We start from the raw sequence: 14,115 nt of genomic DNA, 5'->3' as shown, positions 1-14,115 counted from the left end.
CCATATGATCTATGTGGGCAACAGGAATCTACTTGGTCTTTTGTATTTGCAGTAGAAGCGTACACAACATAGGGTTTCAGTAGAAAATGGTCACCAAACATATTGGGAATGTGTGTGAGGAGCCTTGCTATAAACTTATAATAAATAAATAGCATTCCTTTTGTTCTGATACTCATTATGAAGATAAATTAGGTGGTGATATTTGTTTTGTTTATGCTAAATGTGCTTCTGACAGCGCTATGCAATAGAAAGAGTCTGCAGCAGTATCCTGATTGCACTGTTCACCTGTGTCTAGCAGTGTCACCTAGTATATAAAACTGGGAAATGCATTCACCACATCTGTTACACAGTGGACTTCATAGAATGCCTTACAGGTCTACTCTTTGGAACTGGTTGCACAGCTACATACTTTTTACACAACGACAAGTTTTCCGAACTGACTGACAGGGTAACCATGGTCAGTGCCTTCTCTTCAGCAGCTGCCAATTTATTCATTGAGAAATTCAAAGCAGAAATATTGAAAACATTAAGGAACAAAACCCCATGGTTCAAATGGCTCTGAGCACTATGGGACTCAACAGCTGAGGTCATCAGTCCCCAAGACGTACAACTACTTAAACCTAACTAAGCTAAGGACATCTTACACATCCATGCCCGAGGCAGGATTCGGACCTGCGACTGTAGCAGCAGCACGGTTACGGACTGAAACACCTAGAACCGCTCGGCCACAGCGGCTGGCAAAACAACATGTTTCTTCAGGTATGAGGAACACAAGTTTCTGATTGGGTCCCTTGGCAGGAATGGTCTCAAAGAGATTTTAAAATACCTAGACCCAAGTCACCTGAAAGTAACATTTATCATGGAACTGGAAAACGATGGTCAACTATCATTCTTAGATGTGCAGTCAAACAGTAAGCATGTGGCTTGTTGGCCATGGTGTATATCACAAACCAAAACACACTGATTTGTATCTAGAGGCAAGAGTTGTCATCGCCCAACACAAAAGAATGGGTTCTAAGCATCCTGGTCCAAAGGGCACACTCATTATCAGATGAAGACGGCTTGACTGTCAGAGAAGAAACGTCCACATACAATGCTCTACATAAATGGACACGCTGCCAAGCAGACTGAGGAGGCCACTCACCCAGACACTTGACCACTTGACAAGGGAGCAGAACAAAATAAACATAAGGCTGCGGCTTATTTGCCCAATGCAGGATCTATCTCTGCCAAAAACAGCAGGAAAATGAGAAAATACAACTCATGTATGTGTTCTGTCCTCCAGCCATGATCACAGCACTACTGTGGAATGATACAGATGACCTTGGTTTATGAAAGCCAAGAATGTATAGTATAAGTGCCAATGTGGCATGTCATATATTGGACAAACTACAAGAACTGTTGACACTAGATGCCACAATCAACACTGCCACACACATTTGCAACAAGTAACCAAGTCAGCCATCAAACACTGCTTGGAACTTGATCATTCCATGAGCTATGAAGATACAAGAATGCTGACCCAAATGGCCAGAAATTGGGACAGCATTGTGAGGGAGTCCATTGACATTTGACTAATAGAAAACCTAATCAATTGGGACAAAGGCTATTTGCTGAGTAAAGCTTGGCGTCCTGCACTGTATCTTTTAAAAATACAACAAATGCAAATCTCATTAGCACAGAAGCCTAAAGCATCCTGCCAGGTGGACTGGCCTGGAAACAAATTGTCCTTGGATAACCCAAATGACAACAAACCGCAAACAGAAAGCGACCTGATAGTTTGGACCGAAAACAGAATATTCAAGGTTTGTGCCTGCAGGCATAAATTACATTCAGAACATTACATGATGCAGACACGTGAGGGCGACACTTGCAGCAGAGGACCACAGACGGTGTGTGAAGGCTGCAGGAGTAGACCACAGGCAGAGCATTGGACAGCATGGACACTTGAGGACAGTGCCTGTGGGAATAAACCACAGAGAGAGCATGAAGACAGAGAGTACAAATTATGGACACACTCCATCCAACGACTAGTCTCGGGCAGCACCTGATGAAGGCAACGAGTCATGTCACTGAAATATCATGCAAGGAAGACTACAGTATCCAAGACTAAACCTGACAACTCAAGAATGTCTGCAAATAACCATAAAGCATGAAAAATTGCAATATTAATGAATGTAAGGAATTCTGTGGAAATAGAAAAATGACATATTGGTGTGTAAAAACAAAACAGATACCCGTCCAGTGTGTGCACGTGCAGCACTCACACATGTAATTATTTTTATTTCTATCTTTGTTCATAAAAATAATATTTATGAAGGAAGTGTTTTTAATTCACACAAAATGTGTTTATCTAGAGATTATTATATTATATTTAAAGAAATGAATAAGCATTGTAATGCAGAAATTTGGATTTAAGATCACTAAGAGCACAAAAATGTGGGAGACACACACAATATTCATTAAATGAGATAAAACAAAAGGCATCTATCACAAAAACATTTCTTAATAATTGAAGCAGAAACTCTTTGCATGTGAAGGGTGTAAAAAAACTTACTGTTGAAATCAGTCACTATACAAACAGAATGAAAGTGAGACATAAACAAAAACAACCATTTGTACTAAAAGAAGTGAAGATGCTCCACTGAGTAAAGACAGTCGCACATACATACATACATATATACATACTTGTTCCAGAGATCACGAATATGACATTTTGTAATGATGTGGAATGTGTCACTTTAACATAAGTTCTCTTTACACAAAATAATTTTTTTTTTTCAACCATTGTGTAGGAGTTGTCATTCAGAAATTCTTCTAATTTGTTTTTAAATGTTGGTTGACTATCTGTCAGACTTTTAATGCTATTTGGCATATGACCAAAGATTTTTGTGGCAGCATAATTCATCACTTTTTGTGCCAAAGTCATATTTAACCCAGAATAGTGACGATCATCCTTTCTTCTAGTGTTGTAGCTATGCACTTAGCTGCGATGGATTATTAATAACAAATTTCATAAGTGAATATATGTATTGCGAAGTTACTCCGAACATCCTGATGTCCTTAAATAAATGTCTGCTAGGTGGGCTTGGGGGCGCTCCAGCTTTTTTGCAATGAATACTTTTTCTCTTAATGAGGAATTACCCCAAAATATGATGCCACATGAAAGCAGTGAATGAAAATAGGCATAGTAGCTTAATTTACTGATATGTTTCTCGCCAAAATTTGCAATAACCCTAATAGCATAAGTACCTGAAGCTAACCATTTCAGCAGATCATCTGTGTGTTTCTTCCAATTCCCCATTTCTCACCAATGCACACACCAAGAAATTTTGAATATTCTGCCTCAGCAACGGACTTCTGTTCATAGTCTATATTTATCAATGGTGTTATGCCATTCACTGTACAGAATTGTATATACTGTCTTTTCTCAAAAGTTAACAAGAGTCCATTTGCAGAGAACCACTTAATAATTTTCTGAAAGACATTATTTACAATTTTCTCAGCTGATTATTGTTTGTTGGGTGTGATTACTACACTTGTATCATCAGCAAAAATAACTGGCTTTGCATCTTCGTGAATACAGAGTGGCAAGTCATTAATATATATATATTAAGAACAATAAGGGACTCAAGACTGAACCCTGTGGGACTCCATTTAGATGCCTCCCCAGTTATAGGACTCTGCTGACTTTTGTGGACTATTTGTACTGTTAATTTCAACCTTATGCATTCTTCCAGTAAAATATGAATTAAACTATTTGTGCACTGTCCCACTCATACCACAATACTTAAGCTTATCTAGAAGAATTTCATGATTCACACAGTCAAAAGCCTTTGAGAGATCACAAAATATCCCAATTGGTGATGTTCGGTTATTCATTGTGTTTACTATTTGATCAGTGAAAGCATATATAGCGTTTTGTGTTGAAAAGCCTTTCTAGAAATCAAACTGACATTTTGTTAGTATTTCATTGTTACAAATATGTGTTGCTACTCTTGAATACATTACTTTTTCAAGAATTTTGAATAAAACTGTCAGACGTGAGATTGGGCGGTAGTTGTTAGCATCAGACCTATCCCCTTTTTTTGCAATGGTTTAACAATAGAGTATTTCAGTGCATCTGGGAAAATGCCCTGTTTCAGTGAGCTACTACATATGTGGCTGAGAATCCTACTTATCTGTTGAGAACAAGCCTTTAGTGCTCCGTTGGAAATGCCATCAATTCCATGTGAGTGGTTACTTTTGAGCAAAATTATTATTTTCCTAATTGCAGTAGGAGAGGTGAGTTGAATTTCAATTTTACCAAATAATTATTGTTATATAAAGGAAGTATTAAAAAGTAAATGGATACATAAAATAGAAGAGGGACTGAGAAAGTACATTATCCTGAGTTGAGGGTTGGTTTTGGGTGAAGCAGAGCATTGAGAGCTTGTCCTGTTAGATGCATGGATCACAGTATGTACCATAGGACACATGGACTGAGGAATGGGAGATAGAATGAACAGATTAATCATGTTTTGAGTTGTTATGAATGAGTATGGAATGCAAGAAAGGGAGAGGAAAAAACCAAGTCCTGAGACCTAGTTCACTGCACTGGTTTGGCACCAAAAGGGCCACCGAGCTTCACATCCACATCCAATGGGCAGATTACCATGAACAGAGAGGAATACCTTCACTCAATGTGAAATTGTGGAGTGATTTAGGACATTAAAACTTAGTCTGGTGATCAGGATATTCCCACCACCTCATCACTTAGCCCCTCAGAATTCAAAGCTTTTGTCTCCTGGCAAAGTAACACAGAGAATTAACAATCTTGGCCACAGAGAAACATCACTTGCGATATCTAACTTGAAAATGAATTTAGACGCATTCTATTTCAACTTTAATCAACTCATCTCCCTGGCATGTTGATTAAGGCTTGGATCAAAGTACAGTGGATTCCCTATTATTCATGTGTGGATTATCTGGTTTGCACATTATACACGCATCATAAAGAGAAAGAGAGACAGACAGACAGACAAACTGAGAGAGAAACTCATTTCCCTGGAATTTGATTAAGACTTGGATCAGGGTACAGTGTATTTCCGGTTATTTGTGTGTGGATTATCTGCTCTGCGGATTACAAATGCATCATAAAGAGAGAGAGAGAGAGAGAGAGAGAGAGGGCACACATTGCACACATGGGGACTGTGGTTGTTGGCCACTAGGGGCACAGGCGGACTCTAAGCCAGACCAGCAGTGGAAGATGACTGCGCCAAGTCATGTATGCAGTTGTTGGCCACCATGCATACACGTTTGAAAACGTTTTGCTTATTCATGTTTTCGATTATGTGTGCATCTTCTCCCCCACCTTACCCCAAATAATTGAAAGTATATTGTATTTCCATTATCTAACAAACATTTATGCTTCATAAACGTTTCAGCAAACTAAAACTGTGCGCTACACTGGGATATGAAATGGGACCCACTGGAAACCATTCTTAGCAGGCACCTTATGTGGATGAAGAAGAAGTGTTGGAGGGGATATATGATGGTAGTTCACTATGCACTATCAACTGTACACTATTGATTGGGTTGTAGAAATTAATGTTAATAGAAACCTATGGTTGGTAGTGTTCTTCCTGACTGAGGTACTTGGGCTCACGCCGTTGTCCTATTCATAATTTTATGAAAGAGAATTTATATATACATAGATGCTGAAGGAAGCTAAAGCCATGCCAAGCTTTAGCTCAAGGTAAACATGAAGTAAAGAACATCTGTACTTTGTCCTAGCCAGGATTTGGATTGATTTTTCCTTCACTGCAACAGCTCTGGATATAATCTTCAGTTTTCCTGCTAAACCATGAATTTCATGAGTTGCTTCACACACTTACCCAACCGTTTTCTCATTCTGCTTCACATCTTTAAAAATATTATCTATCAAATGAAAACCAGTATACAGAGTAAGGGACAAGTTTTCTTCTAGCTGAACATGTGAATTCAATAAAATAAATGCGTAAAGCTAAATCTAACTAAAAGTCATAATCAGGTATAATGAAAGCACTAAAACTTCCTTTGAACAGAGACTTGAAGTTACAGTACATCAACTGCATAAAATGCACTACTAACAACTGTTAAAATACATATACTGAATTATACTTGCCATCTGTGATGTGGTGACAACATTGGCAAGAGCCATAGCAATTGGAAGTTCACCTTTGTCACTAATCATAGTAACCAACTGCACCAACTGTTCAAATCGGTCTGCCAAAACTGTTTCTGCCAAAGTGTCAAACTCTGTTCCTTGTTGAAGAATTTTAGTTAGAACTTCCATAAAAGCTGCTCTTGTTTGTAAATCACGGTTGTAGCCTAGATCTATGCAGGTGAAATTAAATAAGTAAAAATAAAAACACGGCTCCCCAATGATAATTGATAGAAAGCTTTATAAAAGGTGAGACAGGAGCTCTTATCAGTTAAGACATGAACTGGCAGATCCAAAAGAAGAATGCATAGAACTAAAAGGAAGTGTATAGGTGTTTAGGTATTGGGGAGTGGTGAAAAAAACGTAACTCCATTCTGGGATTAAAAGAGACATGTAATGCATAAAATACATCAACAAAAATTTGAAGAAATTCTATTTTGAATGTCACATGATTCAGAAGTGCAACATAAGCAACTATCATATCATACACATAATTAACAAAAAATTGTCACAAGGGAAAAATAATTTTGAAGCTTTAATTCTTAAGAATTCTTATAAACATAGTAAAATATATGCAAACAGAATATTTTTTTTACTGTTTCCTACAGTACAATTGTTTTTGTTTGGCAACCAGTACTTTTTGCTTCCATTTCTAACATTTTCATATATTGCTATAAAGGCCTCTTCTAGACTTTTCCATACATTACAGTCTTAGCTACGTGTATGCACATAGCTCCTGCATGTAACCTACCTACCTTTCATTAATTCAAGTCTTGGTATCTTGGAATACAGTGAAGAACTTTCTTAGTCCATATACACACATCAAAAAAAGTTTTGCATTACCTTGTTTCCGAGAGTTCTGGAACCTGTACAGAAAATTGGAATAGAGATCAACATAAACATCATTTCCACCCTTTTTATTGGTCATGAAAACCATACATTGCATGTTGTACCACCATACAGCGAAACCTCCAGAGGTGGTGGTCCAGACTGCTGTACACACCAGTACCTCTAATACCCAGTAGCATGTCCTCTTGCATTGATGCATGCCTGTATTCGTCGTGGCATACTATCCACAAGTTCATCAAGGCTCTGTTGGTCCACATTGTCCCACTTCTCAATGGCAATTCAGCATACATCCCTCAGAGTGCTAGGTGAGTCACGTTGTCCATAAACAGCCCTTTTCAATCTATCCCAGGCATGTTCGATATGGTTCATGTCTGGAGAACATGCTGGCCACTCTAGTTGAGCAATTTCATTATCCTGAAGGAAGCCATTCACAACATGTGGATGATGGGGATGCGAATTGTCATCCATGAAGACGAATGCCTTGCCAATAAGCTGCCGATATGGTTGCACTATCGGTTGGAGGATGGCATTCACATATCTCACAGCCATTATGGCACCTTCTATGATCACCAATGGCATACGTCGGCCCCATATAATGCCACCCCAAAACAGCAGGGAACCTCCACCTTGCTGACTTACTGGACAGTATGTCTAAGGCGTTCAGCCTGAGCAAGTTGCCTCCAACTACATCTCCAACATTTGTCTGGTTGAAGGCATATGTGACACTCATCAGTAAAGAGAGCGTGATGCCAATTCTGGGTGGTCCATTCAGCATGTTGTTGGGCCCATCTGTACCGCACTGCATGGTGTTGTGGTTGCAAAGAGGGACCTCACCACGGAAGTTTGGGGTGAAGCTGCGCATCATGCAGGCTAATGTGCACAGTTTGAGTCATAACAAGATGTCCTGTAGTCGCACAAAAAGCATTATTCATCGTGGTGGCATTACTGTCAGGCTTTCTCTGAGCCATAATCCATAGGCAGCAGTCATCCGCTGCAGTAATAGCCCTTGGGCGGCCTGACCAAGGCATGTCATCAACAGTTCATGTCTCTGAATGTCCGAACAACATCGCTTTGCTTCACTCCGAGACTCCTGGATACTTCCCTCGTTGAGAACCCTTCCTGGCACAAAGCAACAATGCGGACACAATCAAACTGTAGTATTGACCGTCTAGGCATGGTTGAACTACAGACAACATGAACTGTGTACCTCCTTCCTGGTGGAATGACTGGAACTGATCGTCTGTCAGACTCCCTCTGTCTAATAGGCACTGCTCATGCATGGTTGTTTACATTTCTGGGCAGGTTTAGTGACATCTCTGACAGTCAAAGGGACTGTGTCTGTGATACAATATCCACAGTCAATGCCTATCTTCGGGAGTTCTGGAAACTGGGGTGATGCAAAACTTTTTTTGATGTGTGTACAATCCATTGACCGCATACATTCTACACCCTCTCCCCCTTCAACCAAACATCCATTTCATTTTCAATACAGTCACAATTATGTCTTCCAATGTATTTTGTTCCAATCCTCTCCCAGCGATTCTTATTATTGCCATTCCCATCACTGCTAACTGAGCAACTTTTAAATGGTTTTTACATTAGAAGTCTATGTTTCACTACCATAAAAACATTGATTACAACTGTTGATAATTCTTCCGGGTTATATGGTCATGGTCCATGGAATTCTCCTATTCCTAACATTTCGTCCAATACTACATTGGACATCTTCAGAGGTATGGCTGGTCCTGCTGAGTCCTGCCGACTGACGAGTCGGGCGTCGGAGAGCGACCTAAATACAAGGAAAGTGGGCGTGGTCTAGCTTGCACATAGTAGCAGAGAGAAAACTAGTCAAAGATAAAATGTAACTATCGATAATAGTCCGTCATAGATAAAAATCACTTATCGATTCTGTAATGCCACTGTCCATGTCTCGCTTAATTTCAAGGCCTCTTCTTTTCTATTAAAATTATCTTCATGTTTATAAATTTCAATAGCCTCCCTATACAGTCGTGGATAATAGTTCGTGGAAGCACTTAAAACTGTAGTTTCAGAAAACTTAACTACATGGTCACCTGACTGAAGTGCGAACCGCAACGGCCGATTTATCTATTTTTCCCAGTCAGCAAAGACTTTTATGCTCCTTTACCATTGTATTCACACTTGTTTTCGTAATACCAATATAGACCTTGCCACAAGTACACGGAAGTTTATACACACCGCAAGATGATAAAGGTGGCCTTCTATCTTTAACAGAACGAAGTACTAGTCCTATTTTTCTGGTAGGTTTGAATATCGGTTTCACTTTATGTTTCAGCAAAATTTTGCCGATTCGATCTGTAACCGTCTTAATGAAAGGTAAAGACACCATGTTCTTACATTGCTATGTACCATCCTTGTCCTTTGGTCTGCTGTAATTAGGTCTTAAAACTCTATTAATTTCTTTGTTTGAGTGCCCATTCTTTTCGAAGGCCTGTTTCAGATGATTCAGTTCCGTATCCAGATGTTCCGGCGTACAAATCCGTTTTGCCCTGTCCATTAAACTTTTGATTACACCTCTTTTTTGTTGTGGGTGATGATTGGAGTTCTTATGTAAGTATCTATCAGTATGTGTGCTCTTCCGGAACACTTTACATTTTAGACTGCCATCGGTCTGTCTCATGACTAACACATCGAGAAACAAAATAGCCTTGTCTTTTTCCACTTCGATGGTAAACTGAATTTTAGGGTTTATGCTATTAAGATAATCAAAAAATTCGCCTAAGACTTTTTTACCGTGTGTCCAAACCACGAATGTGTCATTTACATAACGATACCAACAACATGGTTTCTTATTTGCTTCATTCAATGCTAATTGTTCAAATTTCTCCATGTAAAAATTGGCAATCACAGGGGAACAACATCCACTTGCTCATAAAAATCCTCATCCCACTGAAACTGGCTAGATGTGAGTCAGTGTCTAAACAGAGCGGTCAAATCTTCAGGGAAAACTTCCGTTATGTAAACCATAACTTCACTGACCGGAATCGTAGTAAACAGAGATACAATATCAAAACTGACCAGAATGTCTTCAGGAGCCAAGGTTAGACCTTCAATTTTCTCAATGTTCAGCAGGACCAGCCATACCTCTGAAGATGTCCAACGTAGTATTGGATGAAACGTTAGGAATAGAAGAATTCCATGGACCACGGCCATATAACCCGGAACAATTATCAACAACAGTAACATCCAATCGTGAAAGCCTTCATTGTATGATTGATTACAATCTTTCTTTTTTAGGTACATCAGAAACTTAGCTTTGAAAAAACTATTTGGTTTACAAAAAGCACATCAGGACATTTTATCCATTTGTTTATTTCTTTTGCTGTTTGTCCCGTTGTTGTCTTCAACTGCTCTAATAAAAAAAAAAGAAGCCATCATCTGGTTCTATGACTTTATTGCTAACATGTACCACCTTCCTTTTGATGTACTCATTGTACATTATTTTAATCTTATTATAATTGATTTTCTGCCCTACTTTCAAGCTCATTCTTTCATTCAATGATGAATTTTACATGCACTAGAGGCAAACAGTACAACCATGTCATCAGCAAAATAAAATCGATTCAGATCTGGTCCATTAACATAGATTTCTTCTTTGTTGTTCCAGCTATAGGAATTGAAAATGTCTACTACAACTCCTTATCTGATATTAAAGCCCTTTTTCTGTGCATTTTGTGATAATTATAGTAATTGTTTTAAAAGCAATATATGTCATGTCTGACCACTGCTTTCTTTTCATCACTTATGACATAATTTTAAAAATGAATGAAGACTCAGTTTTCCTTCTAACCTGAATTTTCACAAGTAATTAATTTCTAATGCAAATATACTCATAGATACATGACTATAGCTAAGTCACAAAATTTCCTGTAGTATCAGACAGCTTAAGGACTACAGTAAAATATTTTTGAGAGATTGTCATAAAGACTTGTGTACTGGCTTCGGTTTCCATGTTTTCTATAGAACAACGTTCACCGTCAGTCTTACAGAGAATTATAACGTAATACTCATGCTGACATCTTCTGGTACTCTTAAAGGTGCTAGGCCAAATGAGGCACAGAAAAGACTAGTTTATGAATCCGCACAAGCATTGCCTGCAAGACAAAATCACTTAATTTAATGTCAAAATTGCTGTACTCTGGACACTATTTGCTGTGGGCAGTTACCTAAAACTATCTCAAAACAACTAGTAACACAGGTCACAGTCAGCATAAACAAATCTAAAAATTGACATCTGACAGACAATTTGACATAAAAAAAAAACACTTATGCTCACTCGGTAAGACACTCATGGTGTCAGAACACAAGTTGGTGTTTATGGCAAGGTACAATAATGCAAGTTCTTTCCTCCTGTAGCAGTTGAGCCAGTTAATCACAATTCATATATAAACACAACTGAATAAATACATCACAGAACAATCAAAAGCAAATATATCACTATCCTGATTTTGTTTCAAAAGTGGGAGATTATCTGTCTCCTTCAATTAGAAATTCATCATTCACATTTCAGTCAAAAACTATTTTAGTGTACATTATACTTTTTGTAAGTTTCTACATGTCTAACTCAAAATCTGTAAACACGACTATAACTAAAATGGGTTGCAGTGATAGAAAGGTATCTTTTAGCAACCCATTTAGCTTCCATTTCGATTTTTCTAATTTATATGAAAGGGAACTGTGTGGGTTCACTGTAGCCCCAAACACTGCAGGGTAGGTAAATGAATTAGTAATGACTGATGTGTTGAATCCTCATGCAGTTCAAACCAGTTTAGAGGATGAGATTTGTGTGTCACTGTCTGTTTTATTGCTCTGTTGGTTTTGTTTTCACATTATTGTGACTCATCGAATTTTGAAGCACATAAGAAATACGTGGTTCAGAGTTATACCATGAATATCGATTGATATTTGAGAGAGTTTTCTCCTTACATGAAAAACTAAGAAATTCCCTGAAAAACTTTTATTCGTATTGCAAAATGAGTAATAATACATTGCAGTATCAAGTGAAGAACATTCAAGATAAAAATTTCAAAACAGAACGTATTTTCATAGGAGTATAGCACGTATTTTCATAGGAGTATAGCACCAGGGTATAAGATGAACATCAACAAAAGCAAAACGAGGATAATGGAATGTAGTCGAATTAAGTCGGGTCATGCTGAGGGAATTAGATTAGGAAATGAGACACTTAAAGTAGTAAAGGAGTTTTGCTATTTGGGGAGCAAAATAAGTATTGATGGTCGAAGTAGAGAGGATATAAACTGTAGACTGGCAATGGCAAGGAAAGCGTTTCTGACGAAGAGAATTTTGTTAACATCGAGTATAGATTCAAGTGTCAGGAAGTCGTTTCTGAAAGTATTTGTACGGAGTGTAGCCATGTATGGAAGTGAAACATGGACGATAAATAGTTTGGACAAGAAGAGAATAGAAGCTTTCGAAATGTGGGGCTACAGAAGGATGCTGAAGATTAAATGGGTAGATCACATAACTAATGATGAAGTATTGAATAGAATTGGGGAGAAGAGGAATATGTGGCACAACTTGACAAAAAGAAGGGACCGATTACTAGGACATGTTATGAGACATCGAGGGATCACCAATTTAGTATTGGAGGGCAGCGTGGAGGGTAAAAATCGTAGAGGGAGACCAAGAGATGAATACACTAAGCAGATTCAGAAGGATGTAGGCTGCAGTACGTACTGGGAGACGAAGAAGCTTGCACAGGATAGAGTAGCTTGGAGAGCTGCATCAAACCAGTCTCAGGACTGAAGACCATAACAACAACAACATAGCACCAGAAGCAAAACAGTCTATAATAATAAACTAAGTTGAAGCAGTGCACAGTCACTGTTTTGGAGGATAGCACTGTACTGATCTCACTGCCTCTAATTCATTACACACAACCCCTAACATCTAAGTTTTACAAAAATTCGCCTCTGAAGAGGAAGACAGTTTATTGCATTCCTGAGACTCATCAGGAAGCGGTAAGTATCATCTTTTGGGTGACGTCTTGGTGAGATTTAATCATAGCTAATTTGTCCTTTTCGAGTTACAAAAACATCTTCTTCAGCTTTTTGCCCACTACTTCCTTCATTTTTCTAAGAGATGCTGTACTTTCCAATACATTGCCATCTGGTAGTGATGCTTCCCCCTCCCCGTGCAACACATAACAATTTAAATGCAAGTGTGTGTGTGTGCGTGTGAGAGAGAGAGAGAGGGGGGGGGGGGGGGGTGATGGTTCATCATGTGCATAGATATACAAGAAGAGATGATTTATACCAGAATACTACACACAGTGGTTCATGCAACATGGACTATACTAATATATTATAATCAATTCAAGATATCACAGTAAGATTTATAATAAATAATAGCACATAAAGGAGAGAGCATTTTGATATATAGCTTATACTTGTAACTGCTCTGATGCTGAAATGTTAAGGAATTTGTCCTTTAAATAAATTTAAATAAAATATGAAATGTTTTTCTTGACAAAACAGTGGCTGTGCTTCTTCTTATACAAACAGATGGAGACATTCGATATGTTTACTGCAGAAGCTGAAGTGTAGCTCCACCAGCTTGCATGGCCCACTGGCTCATGCCGCGAATATTAAACATTTTGGATGTTGCTGGCACAGTGTGGGTTGGCTCTTGCCTTGCCAGCATGGTGGCTCTCACTGTGCTGGTGTAGCCTGGCTGCCAGTGTGAACACCGGAATACAAAACAACAGGTTTGATATCTACGCGTGTCCTGACCTGGCCAGACATGTCTCAGCCCAGCACAATGTGTGAACACAAACTAAAAACAGGTTTGATATCTACGCATATCCTGACCTGGCCAGACATGTCTCGGCCCGGCACACAGTGTGAACACAAACTAAAGAACTGCATTAAATTATTCAGAATTTTATTACTTTGAAAGACAAAATATAAACCGTATAAAATAGAAAATTCTAGTAAGCTAATTGTTAAAATTACAAAGAAACGGAATTATTGGGCAGCACTTACGTTCAGTAAGTGGAACTACCAGTATTTTCAATTAGAAAA

The 14,115-nt window shown here is 38.5% G+C and overlaps 1 protein-coding gene across 1 annotated transcript in view; it reads right to left on the bottom strand.

The window, feature by feature from the left end:
* The window catches only part of LOC126474727 (neurofibromin), a 457,914-nt gene that overhangs the window by 282,862 nt on the left and 160,937 nt on the right, over window positions 1-14,115 (bottom strand). Inside the window, exon 23 of the mRNA XM_050102210.1 lies at window positions 6,146-6,357. Coding sequence (XP_049958167.1) covers window positions 6,146-6,357 — 212 coding nt within the window. The remainder of the gene's footprint in view (window positions 1-6,145; window positions 6,358-14,115) is intronic.

The sequence above is a fragment of the Schistocerca serialis genome, chromosome 1, assembly GCF_023864345.2.
Source record: "Schistocerca serialis cubense isolate TAMUIC-IGC-003099 chromosome 1, iqSchSeri2.2, whole genome shotgun sequence".
Lineage (NCBI taxonomy): Eukaryota > Metazoa > Arthropoda > Insecta > Orthoptera > Acrididae > Schistocerca > Schistocerca serialis.
The sequence above is the reverse complement of the archived record's forward strand: the minus strand, read 5'-3'. Positions and strand labels throughout refer to the sequence as shown.